This window comes from Hylobates moloch, unplaced genomic scaffold, assembly GCF_009828535.3.
Source record: "Hylobates moloch isolate HMO894 unplaced genomic scaffold, HMol_V3 SCAFFOLD_10, whole genome shotgun sequence".
NCBI classification, from domain to species: Eukaryota; Metazoa; Chordata; class Mammalia; order Primates; family Hylobatidae; genus Hylobates; species Hylobates moloch.
In genome coordinates, this window is record NW_026652285.1 from 35,182,316 (window position 1) to 35,205,729 (window position 23,414).

General features: G+C 40.5%; 1 protein-coding gene across 2 annotated transcripts in view; it reads right to left on the reverse strand.

The window, feature by feature from the left end:
* The window catches only part of ACO1 (aconitase 1), a 64,562-nt gene that overhangs the window by 20,114 nt on the left and 21,034 nt on the right, over positions 1-23,414 (reverse strand). The window contains exons 3-12 of one of the 2 annotated variants that reach the window (XM_032164206.2): positions 21,707-21,875; positions 20,487-20,624; positions 10,881-10,950; positions 10,572-10,755; positions 9,906-10,045; positions 8,081-8,252; positions 5,428-5,528; positions 4,182-4,298; positions 2,845-3,004; positions 1,412-1,547 (exon numbers count right to left, since the gene is read on the reverse strand). In XM_032164206.2, the coding sequence (XP_032020097.1) occupies positions 1,412-1,547; positions 2,845-3,004; positions 4,182-4,298; positions 5,428-5,528; positions 8,081-8,252; positions 9,906-10,045; positions 10,572-10,755; positions 10,881-10,950; positions 20,487-20,624; positions 21,707-21,875 (1,387 nt within the window). The remainder of the gene's footprint in view (positions 1-1,411; positions 1,548-2,844; positions 3,005-4,181; positions 4,299-5,427; positions 5,529-8,080; positions 8,253-9,905; positions 10,046-10,571; positions 10,756-10,880; positions 10,951-20,486; positions 20,625-21,706; positions 21,876-23,414) is intronic. The other variant, XM_032164207.2, reaches the window with a different exon arrangement.

Consider the following 23,414-nt stretch of genomic DNA (forward strand, 5'->3'; position numbering starts at 1 on the left):
GACTTTTTTTTTTTTTTGAGACGGAGTCTCACTCTGTTGCCCAGGCTGGAGTGCAGTGGCACTATCTCTGCTCACTGCAAGCTCCGCCTTCCAGGTTCATGCCATTCTCCTGCCTCAGTCTCCCAAGTAGCTGAGATTACAGGCACCCACCACCACGCCTGGCTAATTTTGTTTTTTTTGTATTTTTAGTACAGACAGGGTTTCACCGTGCTAGCCAGGATGGTCTCGATCTTCTGATCTCGTGATCCACCCGCCTCGGCCTCCCAAAGTGCTGGGATTACAGGCATGAGCCACCGCGCCCGGCCACGCTAACTTTTTATTGTTCTTTTAGAGTGTACTCTTTTTATTTATTAAAAAAAAAAAAGCAAACCAGTTAAGTGTAAAACAGCCTCAGGAAGGTTCTTTAGGAAGTATTCTAGAAGGCATTATTATCATAGGAGATGACAGCTCCATGGATGTTATTGCCCCTGAAGACCTTCCAGTGGGACAGATGTGGAGGTAGAAGACAGTATACTGACAATCCTGACCCTGTGTAGGCCTAAAGTGTGTGTTTACCTCTTAGGTTTTTTTTTTTTTTTTTTTTTGAGACAGGGTCTTGCTGTCACCCAAACTGGAGTACAGTGGCGTGATCATAGCTCACTGCAACCTCAAACTCCTTGGCTCAAGCCATCCTGCAGCCTCCGCCTCCTGAGTAGCTGGGACTACAGGCATGCACCACCATACCTGGCTAATTGTTTAAAATTTTTTTTTTGTAGAAACGGGTCCCACTATGTTGCCCTGGCTAGTTTCAAACTCCTGGCTTGAAGCAATCCTCTTGCCCTGGCCTCTCAAAGCACTGATATTACAGGTGTGAGCTACTGGGTCCAGCCTGTCTTGGTTTTTAACAAAAAAGTTTAAAAAGTAAAAAAATAAAAACTTCAAAAATAGAAAACTTATTCAATAAAGATATAAAGAAAATATTTTGGAACAGCTATACAATATTTGTTTTAAGCTAAGTGTTTTAAGAGTCAAGAGTTTCAATAAACTTAAAAGTTTGTAAAATAAAAGCTACGGTTTACATTATTGAAAGAAACTTTTTTTTATTAAGTTAGTGTAGCCTAAGTGTCCAGTGTTTATAAAGTCAGCAGTAGTGTGCGGTAATGTCCTAGGCCTTCACATTCACTCTCCACTCATTCACTGACTCACCCAAAGCAACTTCCAGTCCTGCAAACTCCATTCATGGTAAGTGCCTTAGAGGGCAAGAGGTCCTCTTTAGATGGAATGTAAGGGTTTAAGTCTAACTACCGCTGATAAACGACTATGCAATTAGATATCATCAGATAATCTCACATTTGTTACAAGGTGACACAGCAAGATACATGAGGGATAAAATTCAACAAAAGCAATGGTGCAAAAGAAAACTCTCCCTCACCCAAGCTGAGACAGATAAGGCATGACTCCGCTTTCTTGTAGGTAGTAGGTGACCACGCCACTCCCAGGAGACAGACTAGTTTTGATGTAAGGCATCACGTTCAGGCCAGCATCCACAGCTTTCTTTGCTAACAATCCTGTGAAATGGTAAACACAGATGCAGTGTGGGTGGCTGCCTGCTCTAGGTGCCAGACACACTTCAGAAAAGAGCCTGATTTTCTTCAGTCTGCATTTCCTGCCACCACCTGACCATGCTCCCTTCATGTTGGCACTATCTGCTGTTTCTGCTGCCAAACAGAAATCTAAAGGCTTCCTGGCCAATGGTCATTTAGATGTATGCAGTAAACTCAAAACTAGGCAAGGAAATGAAGAAAGAGATTTGCTTACTTTTTTTTTTAAAGAGATAAATGTAAAACCATTTAGGAATATATTACAAAATGAGTTTTTAATTTTTTTAGACGGAAAATGATCTAATTATGTTTTATTTGGATGAAAATTATCATTGAAGGAGCCCTTTCTGAAACTATATCAACTGTGTGCTGACTGGCAAGGAACGGTCAGCCAAGAAGTAAAAAATCGAGTGTTCAGATATATCTTGAAGGGGAGGATCTGCTGGACTTTGGCAGATACAGAGACTGCTACTGGAACACTGGGTGCTCTGTCTTAGGAAGTATCACAGAAGTAGCAAAAACATGAGCAGTGGGGGTGGGGGCATGAGGGGACAAAAAGCACAGACAAGCTGGTAACTTGTCTACAGAAGACTGGTTTGCTCCAAACCAGACAAGGAAAGCTTAGGTGGTAATACACGGACTCAGGCAAAGAAGGCTTTCCCAATGCCCGTGTCTGCTTCATAAAAAGGAACTGTTGACACTGTATGGTCTGTGGATGGATATAAGAGGAGCTTTGGGGATGACTAAAAACTTGGAAACTAAAGAGACCTTATAGTAGGGAAACCGCATATGTAAATATTAACAACTCAACCAGAATTGCGAAACAGGTCAGTGGCCCCAGGTTTTATCAGCCAGTGCCCTGTGCCCTCATTCAGAAACACCTCCCAGCATTCACCTCAGAACTCAATCCTGCTGCTCAGGGGTTTCGTGGAGAACAAAGTCTGTGACAATACTTTATTTTTCTTCCAAAGTCTGACACACAAATGTAGGCTTTCCCAGAAATCCAGCTTCCTTTGCTTTCCTCTACTTGTTTTCTGTGTTAATTCTCAAGAGAGACTATTATGCAGTGTGCATTCTATTTTAAAAACTTTGCTTTGCACACTATTTATTGTGTAGATATTTGTGGGCCAGTAAATATCTGTATCTGGAAAAGATGAGGTTCAGGGAATTACATGTACAACTCCTCCAAGGCCCTGGGCCCTGTCTCGGGCTATTTCCACCCACACACATGTATGACCATGAGGATGGAGTCAAATGCACTTACCTGCCCCTAACATCACAGACGGATTACTGGTGTTTGTGCAGCTAGTAATGGCAGCAATGACCACAGAACCATGAGCAAGGGTGAATTCAGTGTTATCATAGATAAAGGTCTTACGGTCATTATGATGTTCAGGAGCAACTTGGAATCCTTTAAATCCTTGCTGAAGGAAGAAAAGATGCATATTATATAGGAATCTATTTATATAAGATACACATATATCTGGCTAGAGGAAAAAACATACATATAGTCAACAGTTCTCACTTGAGAAGAAGGAATACTTTGGTAACTATAATTTTAAAGGCCAATTCTTAACAAAAGCATAAGTATCTCTGCAAGTAAACTCTGAAATGCTACAGAAAAATTACTTGTTTTAAATCTTTACAAAAAGCAGTCATGATATCTGAGTCTTACTCTCTGCACTGAAATTAGTAACAATTACTTCCTTCCCACCTCAAAAATGTAAATGCTAAAACCACAAACTTAAAGTTAGTCTAAATTGAACTCAGTGACATTATTGTACAGTTTAATGGATATGGACTGATTAAGACTATGGATTCTAACCTTACGAAAATTTAGAAAAAGGCAGTATTTTGACCAGATTCAATTAATCATGATCAACAATGCAAACAAAGTACAGCTGAATATTTGGCATAATACTGGTGTCTCACAGATAAAATCCATCATACATCTTAGTCATTCTTTTGGGAAATGTTCATTGAAAATCTACTGCATATAAGATACTGTGCTAGGTACCTTGAAGGCTCCCAAGGTGATTCAGAAACAAATCCTATTCTCACATGTACAGTCTAGCAACAGAAATCATATATGCAAATAAAGTGCCAACAATGTAAGTTAAAGAATACGGAATGCTATCAAAGTATTTCAGACCAAGCACCATGAAGTGTCCAATAAGGGAAAGGTGACTTTCTGCTATGAGATTCTGAGAACCCGATGCAGAGTAGCTGGTCTCCGAACCAAGTTTTATGGAGTTCACAGAACAGAGTATGATGAGTTGGAGAAGAGACTTTCAGGCAGGGAGGGGCATGCACAAAGGTGCAACAGCTAGAAAACCTTGGGTGAGTAAACAGTGTGGTGAGGGTCCTGCGAAAAGCAGACATGCTTAAAAAGGTGGGTTGAGAGTTGAGTTTATGATGGCTCTTGCTGCTTGGCTCGTGGCTAATGGAGGAAGTCATTAAGGACTTCAGAAGGGAAAATAAACACCCTCAAGCTTCAGGCTACAGGAAGATTCATGGTCAAGTGGGATGAATGCTTGGACACTGAGTAACCAGGCAAGAGGCAGAGTCGAGAGGATTCAACTTCTTCCTGCAGGCCCCTACCTTGGCTCCAAGGCAGCTCTCAAAGTCCTTTTTCATGTTGGACACAGCAACTTTGTCCTGAGGCCTTTTGGGTCCACTACAGCAAGGCACTACTGTTTTCAAATCTAATTCCACAACCTGTTGACCCCAAAGAAAAGAAATTATAGAATTTACATTATATCCCCAAAGAGGAAATCCAAAGCATTGTCAGAGAATTTAAAACATGACAACCATAAAAATAAGCAAATAAACTACCACATTCAAAAACAAGAAGCCAATGTTTCTGTTAATCCTCTTAATTAATCTTAAGTGATTAATTTCCCAAGATCATGATAGGCACTTAAGTAGCAGGAGACAGGCAGGCAGCCTTGCCACCTCTTGGAAAGAACAGGGTGGGTGCTGCAAACGCCCAGTGCCCTCCACTCGCCCATCCTTGGAGGTAGCTCATTGCGTTTTATATGGCTAAGTTAAGTTGAAGGTGGGTTTTCTATTGAAATCATACATAAACCATTACACTTCTAAGGTGATTTCGGAGGGATGCAGCCATTAAGTTATCAACACCAGGAAATGGGCCTTAGTCTAACTGAGTATTTCCTTTCCTCAATATATTAAGAAACCAAATATGGGTCGCAGGTCTAGTTTACCTTGTTGTCTAGAAAAATGTGGATTCAGTTTACTGACATGTTTGTACCTTCACTTCTTTCTAGGTCTATAATAATGATGGTTTAGCCTTTAAACAGCTCTTGTTCCACTAGTGAAGTCTCTTTATTTTTTCTTTATATTTCAATAGATTTTTGGGGAACAGGTGGTGTTTGGTTACATGAATAAGTTCTTTAATGGTGATTTCTGAGGTTTTGGTGCATCCATCACCTGAGCAGTGTACACTGTACCCAATGTGTAATCTTTTATCCTTCACTTCCCTCCCACCCTTTCCCCTGAGTCCCCAAAGTCCATTGTATCATTCTTATTCCTTTAGCAAAGTCTTTCAGTGGTCTTCCACATTAAGAGGTGTGAATCAGTAGTTCAAATAGGGGAGCACACTTAACCTACAATTATTAAGCCAGTAGGAATGTAAGAAGTTATATTATTCTGTTATGTTTACAATTTCTTTATCCTTTTGTTTTTTCAACCTTTTAAAACTCTGTTCTCTTGTAATGCTTTGGCAGTGACTAATTTCCTACTAGTGCATTCCCCCAAGAAAAAACACAACTAAAGTCGCCGCCTTGAGGAAGAGGAAATACATGCGCAGTGGAAGGCACTCTCATACCTGGGTGAAGTCTGGGTCTTGAGAAGGGTCATTGAAATCTCGAAACATTCCTACAGCCTGAAGATATTTTTTAATGTACTTTAATTTTTCTTCATCACGACCTAAAAGGCATTTTAAGGAGTAACAAGTAACATAGGTTAGTATTTCCTGGTTGAAGTTTATAAACTGATACTTCATCAGCAATTATGTAAGTACGCAACATACGTTGCACTTACACACACACCAACAGCTCTGTCGATTTTTCGGCTTCCAGGCTAATGGTTTGACTCTCCCACTATGCTGCTTTTTATTAGGGGCCATTAATGAATGTGCTGTTCCTATCAAAGTGACTGTTTTCTGAAAAAGATTCTGGTTCTATCTATAGATAACCCATCTCTTTTGGGGTATAGCCTTTAATTAGGAGACTCTTAACACCTGAGCTAATTGTGAAAGCACACCTATGCATTTGCCTTCAACTGGCCACAAAGACTCAGCATTCCACATGATTACTGTTAAAATTAAAACCCATCCCAACCCCACCTGAAACCACTGGCTACTGAGCACTTTCTGTGTCCTAAACATTTTAAATGTATTACCTCAATCTCTAATCCTTTATCATAGCCTTATGATGCAAGTACAATTATTATTCTCATTTATGGATAAGGAAATGGCGGCTCAAGAAGACTAAGTAACTTTCTCATGTAACACAGCCAGTAAGTGGCAGAACCAAAATCCAAACCTGAGCTTGACCCAAAAGTTCAAAGTCTTAACTCACGATGCTGCATCACCAGGAATATGACCTTCAACCCTCTGCTATTTAACTCTTATCAAGATCCCGGGGTAGGAGATAATACTCATGAAGTATGCCCAACGGACATGCAGTCCACAATTTCTCTGATGGTTAGAAACAGAAGGTTTGATCCTTTGGCGGATCCTACCACTGATCAGAACTTTTTGTTTGTCTGTTTGTTTTAGCTGAATTGTAAACGTCATTAGCTCTCAGCACAGACCTCATAAAAGACAGCTGTATGAGCTTCACTAATGTATTTGTCCTGACCTGTTGTTGAGCCCGCTGTTCACTACACCCCATGCCATGCTCCTCATGAAGATGAACAGGAGAAATCTTAGGGTTTACTATGAGAAAGGGCTACACTCTTCTGAAGCAATACGTTTGTTTCAATTTAATAGATGTTACAGATTTGGCACTGGATTATCAAGAAGTATAATGGCCACCTGCAGCACCACGGGAACTAACCAACGAACCTTCCCTCTAGATCCATCTCACAGCTTTTATCCCTCTACCCAGCACGCTGTCCCTCTCTTCTTTAGGTTGATTTCCTCAATTATTTATTCTGTTCTTTTAGTTCTTTATCTGTTTCACTTAAAATCCTTTGGGGGAACAAAGATGTATTAATCAATTTCAATGTGCTTATATTTAATAAAAACCTTTTAAAATAAACTTTTTCATGACAATCTTTACTATTTCTAGAGGAATTTCCTCAGGCTACGGCAGAAGACTAAGATTTATTTGGAGTCTGTAAGATTCTCATGAAACCCTTCCCATGGCTGTCCCTTCACTTCATCCAGACATCTGTGCAAGCACCTCTGGGGTACTTCAGCCACCTCCCCTTTCTTTCTCATCACATCACACTTACATATTTGTTCACTTGTTCATTGTCTTCCCCCCTCACTGGAAAGTAAGCTACTTGATGGCAGGGACTTTATTTATCTTCTTCACTGCTATGTCTTTGGGAACTAGGCCAGATATTGATAATTTGCTAAATGGATGACTGAATGAAGAGTTAATGTTTTTAAATTGAGAAAAATATTTTAAAGCTTTCTCAAAGTTAAAAGTCAAATTTCTAAAAATACAGAGTTAAAGATCTGTCGATGATTTAAAATGCCTTCATATGCAGCCTCTCATTTCTTTTCTTTTTCTTTTTTTTTTTGAGACAGTCTCTCTCTGTTGCCTAGGCTGGAGTGCAGTGGTGCGAGATCGGCCCACCACAACTTCCGCCTCCCAGGAGTTTCACCATGTTGGCCAGGCTGGTCTCGAACTTCTGACCTCAGGTCAGATCTGCCTGCCTTGGCCTCCGAAAGTGGTGGGATTACAGGAGTAAGCCACCGTGCCTGGCCTCATTTCATTTTTTGGACATCCCTGAGAGGGGTGTTGCAGAGTGCTATTCCTGTATGGAGCCAGGCAGTTGCAGTGTTGGATTCTGACTCTGCTGTTTATTAGCCTTGGGTATGAACACTTCTCTGCTCCTCAGTTTTCTCTAATATTAATTAACTAGTCAATCAATCTACCCTACAGATCTGTAAAGAGGTTGACAGCAAATACATACTAGGTACCTGGTACACAGCAAGTACCCCATAGGCAGCAGTAACCATTACTAAGATCATTTGTTTAATGTCAAAAAACTAGTAGTAGAGGACCAGTATAAATATCCAGGCTTCTGTAATCGCTGAGCTCTTTCTATTGGCCATACCATCTCTATCTCATATTAACTCCTTAAATCCCAAAAACCCATTTTGACTCCATGGAGAAAAAAAAAAATTGTGTAACTGTAACCCAGTGATTTCTGTTGGGTAGAGGCAGAAGGCAGTGCTCAGATTCTCGGTGTTTCATGGAACTTTGACAAAGAGCCCTATGCTTTCAGGGCCCTTCACTTACCTGTTTGCGCCAGGTACATGATACTAACTTCATCAACTGGGAAAAAGCCAGCAGTTGCTCCGTACTCTGGACACATGTTAGCAATTGTAGCTCGGTCAGCAATGGACAATTGGGCTACTCCAGGCCCGAAGAACTCGACAAATTTGCCCACTACCCCAACCTGGCGGAGGTGCTAAGCAGCAGAAACAACAGAAAAGTTTGAGATCTGATGGCCCACATTCAAAGTGCAGAACTACCATCTTGTACTTCTTATAAACTAGTCTTGTCAGTAAACCCAAATAATAAATTAGCCCAACACATTTGCGATCACTTTCAAAACTTAAAAAACAATGCCAACTAAATGTAACATGGTATCCTGGATTGGATTCTGGAGCAGAATTCTGGGACATTACTGAAAAAACTGGTAAAGTCTGTAGTTAAGAGTACCACACCAATGTTAACTTCTTAGTTTCGAAAATGTGCCATGGTTATTTAAGATGTTAACATTATGGGAAGCTGGGAGAAAGATAACAGGAATTCTCTGTACTCTTTATACTAACTCACCCATAAATCTAAGATGATGTCAAATAGTTTTTATTTATAAAAAGACAAAGTGTGCCCAAAATACAAATAATATTAAGAAAAATATTTCAAAATGAGAAACATTCTCTTTCTCTAATGAGATCATTGGAAGCATCTGGAAGTGCGACACATTAAATTCTTTCAACCTAAATAAGAAAATAACTTTTCAAAGGCGTAATGAGCAAAATTCATGCTACAAGTATAAGTCAAATGTAACCAAAAGATCCCCGTATCTTTTCCACACAAGGCACCAGCCAGGAGTGAGGCCACAGTGACTGACTTAGCTCTGCATAAAGCCAGTTTCTAGCTACAACCACACAGATGGGCTCTTTTGGTTATATGGGATTCTGCCAAATTTTGTGAGGAAGTCCTGTAGTATTCCACATCTGAAGAACAGTGCACAGACATTTGTGATAAGCTATGGTATTCAAATAAATCCAATTCAAAATTTCACAAAAATTAAATCAAAGAGAAATGTGTTTTGCACTTTTAATGACAGCGTGTCCATGCAAAAGACCCCAGCCTCCAAACTATAAAAGCAGAAAAAATTATGTTTGTGATCATTAAAAACCACTGCTTTTGCAAAAGTCTTCCAAAACGAAATAGCCTTTTTACAAAACAAGCAAATCACAGAAAAAGATGATCTCTAACTGCTACAGAAAAAGCCTAATACTTTCCAGCTTGGTGACATATATGTTACAATAATGTAACTTATAATACAGAGAAGAGAATTTAAAAAGTAAAACTATTCATGGAACTACCTTACTATTTACATAAAAGGAAGAACCATGTGGAAAGCATGTAGTGAAAGCATAAACACATGCATAGGAATGATTCTTACCACCTCAGGATAGTGATTATTTCTAGAAATGGGGAATGTGGCTTTAGCCACAGACATTACATGTTATTTCTTTAAAAACACAGAGAGCTCTGAAGCAACTATGACAAAATGGTATCATCTGTTAAATCTAGGTGGTGGGCATATGAATGCCATCTTAATTTCTGTATCATTGAACTATTTCACAGTTTAAAAAATTTCCTTTAAGAAAAAGATCAATCAGCAATACTAGAAGAAAATAAACATAATTATCTAAACTTAACATAGAATACTTCCCTTACCTCATCTCCTTTTAAAATCATCAACCTTGTTTCCTAGCATTGCTAGAGCACTTGGAAACCAAACAAGATTCCATTATGTATTCCCTCCATTGGAAAGCTATCATTGTGACTTTCCAAGACCACAGAAGAGGTTGCATATTGTTACCTTGGTAATGGTGAGCACGATGTCAGTGGATGTTACCAGAGGGTGGGGCTTCCCCATCAGCCTGTAGCCAATCACCTGAGGAAGCACCATACTGATTGGCTGACCCAGCATGACAGCTTCTGCTTCAATACCACCGACACCTGCAATGAACGGCATGACCGGAAGAATGCCTTCATTACTCCTTACTCTATCTCTCACGTATAAATTTAGTGACATTAACAGGTAATAAACCCAGTTACAATGTTTAATTGGTGCAGGGTTATGTTTCTATAAAGAGCAGTTATTTTTTCTCCATTTTCCTTTATAGAATTTTTTAACAAGTGTTTCTCAAAGCATGGTCCCCCAAACACCTGTATCAAAATCTCCTTGGTGCCACATGCAAAGAAGAGTAAGCTTTGGGAGTCTCTATTTTTAACACCCCAGGTGATTTTCATGTATGCTAAATGTCCCTAACCCCTTGCTTCTGTTCATTATTCCAAGCATAATTATTGAGTGCCTGCTAGGTGCAAAGTGATTCTCTGGGCACTGGAAAAACAGCAGTGACAAAACTGACAAAAATACCTCTTGGAAACTTGTGGTCATGTAAATTCATGTTACTGACATGTAATAGAATCACAGTGAATTAAAGTGCATGCCCCAAAACAGTATATATGGGAGAACACTCACCCCAACCAAGAATGCCCAAGCCATCAATCATGGTAGTGTGCGAGTCTGTGCCCACGAGGCTGTCTGGGTAATAATATCCATCCTGATCAAATACCACTCTTGCCAAATATTCCAAATTCACCTGGTGGATGATTCCTGAGCCAGGGGGAATAATCCGCATGTTGTGAAAAGCCTGGGAACCCCACTGGGATTGACAAATGGAAAGAACACTATGAAGGTGAAGTACTTCTCAGCCCATCTTCTTGGCATCTTTCCCTCGTACCCCGCATACAAAGAAAACCAAACAATGGAACCAGACCCTGCCCATACCTTTAAAAATTCAAATCGCTCTCTATTTCTTTCAAATTCCAGGTCTTGATTCTTCTGTAAACTGTCTGCCCTGTCAGAGAGAAAAATTAAATGTATACAATTTGAGGCTTAAATATTAGTGGTCAAATTTATTGGTGATGAAGAAACAAAATGGAATTGCATCTCCTTGCTTCCTGAGTGATAATATGAATTTCATTCATGACTATTTACAATGCAGAATAGGAGAGGTAACTAGTGAAAGTAAAGAGGGTAATTATTGTTTGGTACAAGTGATTCCTACAATGCCTTTAACTATGGTAGGCAGAAAACATGAACTGAATTCAAGTTAAAACTAATCTAATCATAAAGTCTGACTCTTAGGAACAGACTCAAGACATTCATATGACAACAGCAGCCTGGACATTTAAAGAACTCTTGTTTCTGTACTCCTCATCCATGACCTCATTATAACATCTCTCTGACCTGGGCTGTGTCTGGGCTGGTATTTTCATCTCTTTATGCTGGGAGACAGAAAACTAGCAATGCTGAGAGGATCAGTACCTTATAGAATCACAGTCTCCTGTGTGTAGGACCAAGGTTTATAAGGAAGATGGTGTCACTTGGTAACATCTGTGAACCACAGATTATATGCTAAGATTTACTCAAGGTCATTCAGTCCATCAGGACAACATAGGGCACCAAGATTTTCTAGGATTTTAAAAATCAAACTGCATTGTTTGAGTCAAGGCAGAATAAGTCATAGTCACAAGATCACAGATTCGGCACACAGAATGTGCTCATAAAGCGTGTATCATAGGATTGAGTGAACACAGGACAGGCTAGTAAAATTAATAGCTAAGACCAAAGTCAGACTTCATTAATAAATGAAGTACTGGATAACTACTTCCTAGTATCCAGTAGTTAACACTTACTGACACTATCAGGAACCAGCAACTATTCTAAATGCTTTACGTTAATTTTCTCATTTAGTCTCCATAATATCCCTTTGAGTTAGGTGCAACTAACAGCCACATTTTTCAAGTGGGGAAACTGAGACACAGAGAGGTTAAGAAACTTGCTCAGGACCACAGACACTAGTAAATGGTGGAACTGGGATTAAAACCCAGGCAGTCTGACTCCCAAGTTGACACAATCCTTTAATCCCTATACCACATGGCCTTCCTGTCATAGTTACAGCAACTGTGGCAGTAACGGTGGCAGTGGTAGTAACACCACCACAATAACAGCAAGAGCTAAAGGACAACATTACGTTACAGGCGCTCTGAGCTTTACACATGTGAACTTATCATCACAACCCCTCACGTAAATATTACTCTCATCCTCAATATCCAGAAGCAGCAGCTGAGGCACAGAAAGGTTAAATTTGTCCAAAGTTAGACAGTAACACAGTGCTGTTATCTGAGCCTAGGTCTGACTGGCCCTGGGGGTTTCTACTTTGACCATGATACTCAGCTTCTCACCCACTCTGATCCTCCCCTCTCCCAGAGCCTGCCATGTGCTACATGCTGAAAATGCAATGGTGCAAAAGCTGTGTGCTCACTACCCACTGGCGCTCTGAGTCTGGTGAGAGGGCAATTGCAAAAGAATGCAATCATCACTGCCTGGTATGGGAGCACTCGGAATGGGCCATGAACCCACCTGGGGGTGGGGGTTGGGGGGATTGGAATGCTTTCCAGAAGGACATGGTATCAATGTAGTCTGAAGGATGACGGTGAGTCAGCCCAAGCAAGATGGGCAGGCACTCCTTGGGAAAAAAGGGACCGGAAGCACGTGTTATTTACCTCATAGAAAACACATCTGGAGCCGGGCACAGTAGCTCACACCTGTAATCCCAGCACTTTGGGAGGCTGAGGTGGGCAGATCACGAGGTCAGGAGTTCAAGACCAGCCTGGCCAACATGGTGAAACCCCATCTCTACTAAAAATATAAAAATTAGCCAGGCATGGTGGCAGGTGCCTGTAATCCCAGCTACTCGGGAGGCTGAGGCAGGAGAATCACTTGAACCCGGGAGGTGGAGATGGCAGTGAGCCGAGATCGCACCACTGTACTCCAACTTGGGCGACAAAGCAAGACTCCATCTCAAAAAACAAAACAAAACAAAAACATATTTGGTTACCACACTAATTTTTTTTCTCTTGATATGAATATTCTCCAAGACAAGTGTTGGTTGCTTTAATAGGTAGGATCAATTCCTGAGACTGCCTTACAGCAGGGGTCTACAAACCAGCCCATGGGCCAAATGTGGCCCAATGCTCATATATGCTTGGCCCTCAAATGAAGGATGATTTTTACATTTTTAAAGGCTGGGGTGTTGGGGGGAAGAATATGTGACAGAGACAGCATGTGGCCAGCAAAGCCTAAAGTATTTGCTATTGGCCCTTTCTAGAAAAAGTCTGCTGATCCCTGCCTGAGTGAATAAGTGTCTATTTATGTGTGTACATGTTCGAGAAGAGCAAAAGAGAGAGAGAAAGGAGGGACCCCGGGATAGCAGAACAAGGCAGGACACCTGCATGGACACCAGCATCAGCAGATTCTGTGGACCCTCTGGACGAGACACAGCTACTCCTCAAGGTACTCATCTCGACCTTCTCAATAGTATGCTGAGGGCTCCATCCCTCCAGTTTCCACCTGTCTCTACGTCCAGATCTATGTTTCCAGTGTGTTTTGGGCATGCGCACCAAGAATACTTCAGGCACCACAAACTCAGTGGGTCAAACCCTGATGCTGGGCTTTCTTTCCTAAATCTGTTCCTCTTCCCTGTCTGTCCATATCTAATGAGCTCTTTTCCCACCACTTAGTACCTATAGCTATCAAGGTATTTATTCCAGAAATAGCCTCCCAACTAGCTGCCCTGTGAGGCCATTCAATCTACCTTTGGTACGGTCACCTGAATCATTTCTAAAATATAAATCATCACGCACCAGCCTGAATCTACCAATGGCTTCCCATTTTCTAATAAAGTAAAAATTCCTTGTCTTAAAAACCCAAGTCCTTCAACCTGACCTCAGCCATCCTTTATAAGCCCTCTCCTAGCCTCCAGTCCAAGCTCTCAGCTTCAGCTACACTGTAGCCAGCATGCTCTTCCCACTCCCACTTTCCTCATGCCTTTGCATGCTCTTCCCACTCCCACTTTCCTCATGCCTTTGCATGCTCTATTTGCTCTGAGTGGAAGGTCTTTTTCAGCTCTTCTCTCCTTGGTAAACAGGCTTCAGGATCCAGATCAGGTGACACTCCCTGAAAAACCCACAGACTCCCCAGGTCAGGATGATTTGCCCCTTCTCCGTGGTGACTACACTTATCAACTGCATGAAAGCTGTGTGTTCACTAATTTCTCTCCCCTTCTAAACTATAACCTGTTTCTGGGATAAATACTAGCACATAACAGATCTGCGAAATGGATTTAACTTTTTAAAAAGAGGAAAGCTTCTCTGACCTTGATTTCTACCGCTACAGGTAAGATTATAACCACATGTGGCCCTGCCTCTCCTCCCCATCTCTTTTGCTATATACCGCGAGCACTTATGGACTCCTAGCCATTGTCCCTGCACCAGGAGGATGGCAGAGCTTCTCACAGCAGAAGCATGACTGATGACTGATGGGGGAATGTTTACCGCAGAGAATGCTGGGGGTATCAGTTTGATGGAAGCAACATGTTCATAGGACGTGCAGAAGCCAGAAATGCTTAGACTGTTTCATGATACAGTAATTCCAGGTAAAACTCTGTTTACTCAGGAAAACAAAACATCTATTATATGGAACTTGGCTCAATTAGCCTAGTTCTAGTTACTGGAATGAATAGACCTAGCATTCAGAATTTTCTACCACTCAGAACTTTCCTAAATTAGTCTAATCTAGTGAGCTTTTAATAAGGTCTCTAAATGTGAATGGCCTCACAGACTAAAGAGGAAATTTCTTAGTTACTTAATTTGAATTCAGAATTGAATGCAGTTCAGTTTCTGAGAATTACATTTAATGGAGCTCCAGAAATTCACGGACAGTATTAACATGGAGATAGTTTTCACATTAATGAAATCTGGTCAGAAAATGTTATGAAATTCCTTTTTTTTTTTTGAGACGGAGTCTCGCTCTGTCGCCCAGGCTGGAGTGCAGTGGCGCAATCTCGGCTCACTGCAAGCTCCGCCTCCCGGGTTCACGCCATTCCCCGGCCTCACTCAGCCTCCCAGGTAGCTGGGACTACAGGTGCCCACCACCACACCCAGCTAATTTGTTGTGTTTTTAGTAGAGATGGGGTTTCACCATGTTAGCCAGGATGGTCTCAATCTCCTGACCTCATGATCCCCCTGCCTCAGCCTCCCAAAGTGCTGGGATTACAGGCGTAAGCCACCGTGCCCGGCCACTGTTATGAAATTCTTGTTGGAGGAACAAAAAAAAGGTGAGGTAACTTTGTAAAATATCACAATAATGTGTTAGAACTTCAACTTCTAAAGATGGTGTGAAGCTAATTAGTATTATTCAAACTAGGCAAAGAGCTTACAAACATTTAACTGAGATATTTACCACTCTACCACCCCTTACCCAGTTTTTCTCACTCATTTCTAGAAACAGAGGTGGAAATTAGCCCACAGCACACAGTTTCACAGAGTTGAGACATCACATTTAATTCCTTACAAAAATGAGGAGAGAGATCATGAGGTTAAATTGCAAAACCACAACTCAAGAAATAAAAACAAAATACCACCAATAAAAACACTTCTAAAAGAAATGTTCTATTTTTTTTTTTTTTTTTTTGAGATGGATTCTCACTCTGTCGCCAGGCTGGAGTGCAGTGGCACAATCTCGGCTCACTGCAACCTCCACTTCCCAGATTCAAGCAATTCTCCTGTCTCAGCCTCCTGAGTAGCTGGGACTACAGGCACGCACCACCATGCCCGGCTAATTTTTTGTATTTTAGTAGAGACATGGTTTTACCATGTTGGCCAGCATGGTCTTGATCTCCTGACCTCGTGATCCACCTGCCTTGGCCTCCCAGTGCTGGGATTACAGGCGTGAGCCACCGCCCTGGCCACTGTTCGCTCTAATTTTATATATACATGTGGGTTTGCCAGATTTGGTTATCAATCTAGGTCAAAGTTCACCCTTGGATTTTGCTGTTTTTTCATAATGTTTTCAGTACATGGTGTAAATGAAAAAGGTCTATAAAAAACTGAAACCACAACTGATTAGAGTCAAGGTCTAAAAAAAAAAAATTACAGTGAACTTGGTGATGACCCAAGTTCAAGATGCATTAACAGCCATGAGCTCTTTGAATTTTGAGTCAATAGAGTTTAGACATGAAAACTATATTACAATTCCGTCTCTACCTGTACTTTCACCTTCAAGGCGAGCGAAATGAAGGTAAACCCATCAACATTAATGAAAGTCTCCAAGAAAGATGAAATTGGGCATGAATTTATGGCTACTTTCATAAATTCTGAAGTGGGTCTTTATCCTATCTCAAACAGGATAACATTTTACGCATATATTTTAAACTCTTCCATTTGAAACCAAAACATTAAACTGAGTTCATGTGATTTAGGAAAAAAGGAAGGTGGGGGAAGACATATTGCCTTAGGACAGGTTCAGAGTCCAAAGGAAAGGGAAGCGCTGGAGAGTACATGGTCTGTTCCAAGTACCATCAATTCAGAGGACAAAGTAGATTTCTCTTTATCCTGAATTTATCTGGTTTGGATGTTAGCAATATTAACTGCAGAAACATCATTTTCTAAATTTCTTTTGAGGCTGCCTGGAACTCAGTTACATCTCCAAGGAAGCAAATAAAGGTGTTTTTGTTTCCCTTTGAGTGGTTTCATATTCTTAAATGACTTAATTATAAAAATAATAGCTTCTTATTAGGAAAATGAAGACAGTTGCAATCCCAGAGATAACTGCTTAGCAACTTGGCACCCTTTCCAATCTTTTAATTCCTGCATCATTTTCCACGTAGCTTATGTCACTCTACATATGCAATGTAGCATCTGGCTCGTTGAGCTACAATGTGATCATGTTCCAAGTGTTATTAAAGACTTCATAAATTAAACTCTAAAGTTACCTCATGATTCACTTCAGGGGTATACCATAATTTAATAAAGCATTTTTTGTTGGACATTTAGAATGTTTCTAGGCTTCATTTATAAATAATACTTTAATAAACATTATTGGCCATTAAGCTTTTTCTGAAGTCAGCTATCCAGATTAGCTAGATGTAGTGGCGCATGCCTGTGATCACAGCTACTCGGAAGGCTGAGGTGGGAGGACTGCTTAAGCCCAGGAGGTCAAGGCTGCAGTGAACGGTGATCACGCCACCCCGGTCTAGGGAACAGAGTGAGACCCTGTCTAGATAAATAAATAAATAAATAAATAAATGATATAAAGGGTATGCTTGAAAGTAGGAATTCCAGGACAAAGGATGTAGAAATTTCTAAGGTCTTAACACATATTGCTTTAATCCTCATTTCTAATTTATAGTGCTATCAGCAGTGTATAAAAGTGTCTCCCTTATAACACCTTCATAATTAATATTTTCTAATCTCAACTGTATTGATAAGAAAATGACATCTCAAATATTTATTTTTATTACTTGTGAGATTGAAAAGCCTTTATATACTGTTTACTACCATTTGCATTTCCTTTTATTATGAAATGTCCACTTTCCTTTGCCCATTTATCTTCAGGGATCTATTATTTTTCTAAATGGATTATAGATACTCCATATATTAAGTATATTAACACTTTGCCATATTTTTCAAGTTATTTTCTCTTAACTTTGCAGTAACTAAATCTGTACCTTTTTTCCTTGTTTCATTCGTTGCTTCTAAATTTAGTCTTATCAAGACATCTGACACGCATATATTTCCTTCTAAAACTTTTAAACATTCATAAGAACTGCTCCCTCCACTAATCAATTTCCAGCACTGTATATGGAAAAGTTATTTCTCCCACTGATAGTTGTTTTGACAACTTTAGGTAGTCATACTTCTAGGTTAAGATAATAGCCTCTTAAAAATACCTGATTGCCCTCCCTGTATCAAAACCCTTGCGGTGTAATCTTGAAGTTACTTCCACCGAAGATGGGTGGACTGTATTTCCCCATTCCAGCTTTGGGCTCAACCATGTGATTTGCTTTGATCAATGGCACCGTGAACAGAAGTGATGCTGTGCTGGTCCTTAGCTAGGCCTTAGAGATACTGCGTGTTTCCACTTGCCCACTTGAGTCTCTGTGGTCACAAGACAGCTGCTTTCTCCTTTAGCTTGGACCCCAAAAGAAACACACATGGAACAGAGTTGTCCCAGCTGCTCCGCAGATGTATGGTTCAGTGTAAGCTGCCAACCTGGCTAGTGCAGTGCAAAGCAGAGCTGCCCAGCCGTGCTCACCTAGGTCGGCTGACCTCCCAAACAACTAGAAGACGTGTAAGAAATAAATTCTTATTGTTGACTGCTGCTGAGATTCTGGGATTGTTATACAGCAATAGCTGATTTTTTTTACACCCATCTCTACATTGAAATCTTCATGGTTTTGGCTAGTACAAATTCTGCCTTTTGGAGAAAAGGACAAATGGTAGAGTTTCTTCGTTTCTTCTGACTTCATTCCCATCTGTCGATTACCATTTTGATCCAAAGGGCAAAGATGACTAGATTCTTTTTTTTTTCAAGTTTAACTTCATCAGGTACTCTTTTTTTTTTTTTTTTTTTTTGAGACAAGAGTCTTGCTCTGTCGCCCAGGCTGGAGTGCAGTGGCGCTATCTCTGCTCACTGCAAGCTCTGCCTCCCCGGTTCACGCCATTCTCCTGCCTTAGCCTCCCAAGTAGCTGGGACTACAGGTGCCCACCACCACACCCGGCTAATTTTTTTGTATTTTTAGTAGAGATGGGGTTTCACTGTGTTCGCCAGGATGGTCTTGATCTCCTGACCTTGTGATCCGCCCACCTCGGCCTCCCAAAGTGCTGGGATTACAGGCGTGAGCCACCACGTCTGGCCATCAGGTACTCTACTCTTATAGGCCCTATCAAATCACTAAGTGCTTCTCTTAGATTCTACTATTTTCTATGCCTTTTTGTATATCTTACAAAAGACTGGGGCTATATAACAATGTTTAATATCCTGATGGCATTTTAACCCAAAGACTCACTGCCAACACTTCCAACTTAAAGCAAAGGCTTTTAGAGAGTGAGATTTAGGGATAAAAGCTCATTAAAATAAACTGAGTCAGGAAAATTGACCATTACTACTTGGCCCCTAATCTCACAAAACTTAGTCATCTCTTCAATGGGCTAGGATTACAAATGGCACATATATTTTGATTAAGAAGTATTCACTTTTAAAGTTTGTTAAGAGGTCAGGCCTAAGTTGGTAGTTCACAACTACATATTCACATGTTAAGTTCTCTTCTTTGTAAAACGTTTTCTTCATTAAGATTTTTTTTTTTTTTTTTTAAAGACAGGGTCTTGCTCTGTCACCCAACTGGTATGCATGGCCTAACCTCCTGGGCTCAGGTAATCCTCCTGCCTCAGCCTCCTAAGTAGCTGGGACCACAGGCACACACCACCACACATGACTAATTTTTAAAAAGTTATTTGTAGAGATGTGGTCTTCCTATGTTGCCCAGGCTGGTATCAAACTCCTGGGCTCAAGCAATCCTCCTGCCTCAGCCTTCCAAAGTGCTGTGATTACAGGCATGAGCCACTGCACGTGGCCCGCGAAGACATTTTAATATGCACACCTTTGGATGCCAAGGATGTGGGGATGGATTTAAAAAAACAAAAACAACAACAAAAAATCTATCCTCAGGGTTGTTTAGTTTTTCCCCACCTAAAGGTGTTATAGACCATTAGGTGTCTATATTCAGGCTTACCAAGATTCTCACTTAATTGAAGAATAATTTCAAGGTCACTCAATTTAGGATATTAAATGCCTATTTATCCGCTCAGCTCTTGTATTCAGGGAGCTGAGAGTCTACTTACCAAGGCAACTCAAGTGACAACTTCCCTTCAAGGGCTACAGGCCCACTCAGGACACTAAATCATCTGGCAAACTGAAGAACAAGGAGCTTCGTAGGCTGGAAAGTAAAGGATTCCTAACAGAATAAGATTTATGCTGGCCTTGAAGGGCAGGTAAGATTTGGCAGGAACAGAGGAGAGGATATCCCAAACAAAAGAAGAAACACAGAGAAAGAAAGGGATAGGCATTATGGAAACCCATGTGGAGAGGCAGAGATCGCTAGATATGCAACAGTTACTTGGGATCAAAAAGGAGTAAGGTTCCAGTGGATGAAGAAGCTCAAACATATCCTTGCACTGACATATACTTGTGTTGACAAGCTCTCATGGCAGAACTTCATATGTGTGTGTTTTCACCCAGACTTCAAGTCAGATTCAAATGCAGGCTGCTCCCACCCAAGCAGTAAAAACAAATAAAAAAAAAGATTAAAAAAAATCCACGCACTCTTCCCCCTAAAACATCTTTACTGCGAAATCTATATGAACTTTAAATTTTTCAGAAGGTATCTTTTAAAGATTTTCTTCTTTAACTACATATACACATTTTAAAAAGATTCGTATTCAAAGATTTTGCACAAAGCAGAACACTCAGGTATTCGTTTTAATCTCTCACCTTCTGTTGAAATCAACCTGGATGGAATGATCTATTACAAGATCAGCAGGGCAGACAGGGTTTATTTTCTCTGGATCTCCTCCTAACTTTTTCACAGCATCACGCATTGCAGCAAAGTCAACCACAGCGGGCACACCCCTAAGAGAAGAAAGAGAATAATGCAGAAAATAAGCCTTAAATGTGTGTAACTGGATTTTTCAGCTTTTGCCTCTATTGATAATATTGACAAAGCCCTACCTCATCAGAGGAGCTAACAATGGGTGAGACTTAGAAATGTGAAAGTTTCTAAGCATATTTCCTCAGGCAGAAATCACGTAAGTAGTAAGTACCATGACTGGGTGGTATCTCTATGTACAATGTTACCACTGTATTAAATTTAATAACAGCTATAGTCTAAATACAGCAACGATGGGAAAGCTGGCACTTAACAACTCTGGAACTCTTACTGCTGTGAGTGCTTCCCATTCACATGGTGGCTTGACAAAGACCTGGAGAAGACTTTCAGATCACACCTTCTCAATTTTGACCAGATTTCAAGGAATGGATATAATTCAGAAAAGTTGGCTGTGAATCAAATTCATGTTAAATGAATCTCTCTTTTTCACTTAAAAGTATAACATTTTGGTGATCTTCCTCTAGAAAAATGAAACTGGGTCTCTAGAAGGAATAAAATAACATCACTTAAAAATGGAAATATAGTATCTCAACAAAGATGCTGCAATGGGGAGCAAGGATATCTAAAAATAGCAAGATGAGAACTGAGGCTTAACAGTTACGGTCAAGACTTGTGATGTGAGCTACATCATCTCCCTTCTGCAGACAGCACATCAGTGTTTCAAGTACAAGTGTTTGACACCTGGTTTCCTGGGCAATACAATGTGGGAGAGAAAAGATTCCAAGATGGCTCTATTCCATGCTATTTCTTTGACCTTTCCCTAAGATACTCAGGACTAGGATCTTTAAGAGCAAGGATAATGACCCTTCCTATTAGAAAAGGTGGCGTGTTTCAGTTTGCCAGACACAATCCTGGTTTCCTCTTGCTGCTGGGGGCAATGACCCCCTTAGCTTTCAAAAGTGTCTGGATACGGGTATATAATATTATACAGTCATAAATTAATAAATTATATAGTCATTGCAGAGTGTTTTCGTTTGTTTAAAAGAAAACTTTCTTGAAAGGCTAATGAGGGAGGCAGAGGAGAGTGAAGTGACATTAGGCTCACGTAAAGTCCTGCAGGATGACACGAGCAGGCTTAAATGGCACTTCTATGTTCTTGTGCTGCATGACATTCCAATGTAGAATATTTTCAATATCCTGTTTCTTCACCAAAAATTCATCACAATTCCGAATGGCTGCTTCCAGAAGAACTCTGATCGAAAATGGTAAGCGCCCTAAGAGTTAAGGATGACAAAATAAACAAAACCCGTGAGACAACTTAAGAGCGCTCTTTAAGGCCAATCTCTGTATAAAGTTGATACGAGGCATCAGACTATTCTTCCACAAGGAAAGAGGGTAAAGTGACCAACAGTTTAAAATACATGGATATTTAATGGGTTTAAGAGATATTCAGGGCTGGGCACAGTGGCTCATGCCTGTAATCCCAGCACTTTGGGAGGCTCAGGCAGGCAGATCATGAGGTCAAGAGATCGAGACCATCCTGACCAACATGGTGAAACTCCATCTCTACTAAAAATACAAAACTTAGCTGGGCATGGTGGCATGTGCCTGTAGTCCCAGCTACTGGGGAGGCTGAGGCAAGAGAATTGCTTGAACCCAGGAGGCAGAGGTTGCAGTGAGCCAAGACCCATGCCACCGCACTCCAGCCTGGCGACAGAGCAAGACTCCGTTTCGAAAAAAAAAAAAAGAGATATTCAGTGGTAGAAAACACTACACACGAGGCCAAAATAAAATATTATTCTTTGGTATTAAATGGTTGTCTTGTCCTGGATTCCAACAACAGAAAGTTTCCCTTAAGTCATCACATCTCACCATCAGTCTAGATTTTTATTGTATTACGTGTTTTGTTTGTTTTTGAGACAGGGTCTCACTCTGTCACCCAGACTGCAGTGTAGTGGTGTGATCACAGTTCACTGCAGCCTCAAACTCCCTGGCTCAAGTGATTCTCCCACCTCAACCTCCTAAATACCTGGGACTATAGGTAAGCATCACCACACCCAGCTAACTTTTTTCTATTTTTTGTAGAGACAGGGTTTCGCTATGTTGCCCAGGCTAGTCTTGAACTCCTGGACTCAATCGTCTGCTCTGGCCTCCCGAAGTGCAGGGATTACAGGCATGAGCCACCACACCCAGCCTATGTTAAATGTTGACAAGTAACATATATTTATACATGTATATATACACACAGAGTAATAGTTCTTATGAAGTTAATGCTCAAGAAATGAGAAGATAACCCCTTTACAATTATTGTAATTAAGACCAAAGTATATGCACGTACATCTTTCAAAGGAAACAAAACCCTAAACACTATGCAGCATGGCCAGTGGTAACTGGAGTTCCTAAAATAAAACAATATTAATTCATAAGAAAAATGATTTTGTTTATTTATAAAAGTTCCACTTTGATATGTGAAAATTACTAAGCAATACGATCTGGAAATGTTATCTGGAAAAGACAGTGCAAAGGCAGAAAAAGGACGGAATTGGGAATAAAAAAGACTGTGTTCTTGTCCTGCTTGTCTACAACCCACATACTTGTGATCAGAGCACGTGTCATTGACTCTTGGGCCTTTGCTTCCTCAGGACCTCTTATATTTTATAAACATGACCCCATAGGGTTGTTATTCAGATTAAATGATATGATACAAATGTATACTCTATAAAGTGTTATATAAATGTTAAATGTATGTAATCATTATTACCTACTTAAAAATGACTAATGTAGGAAAGGCATGTGAGTGCTTGTGCACTTAA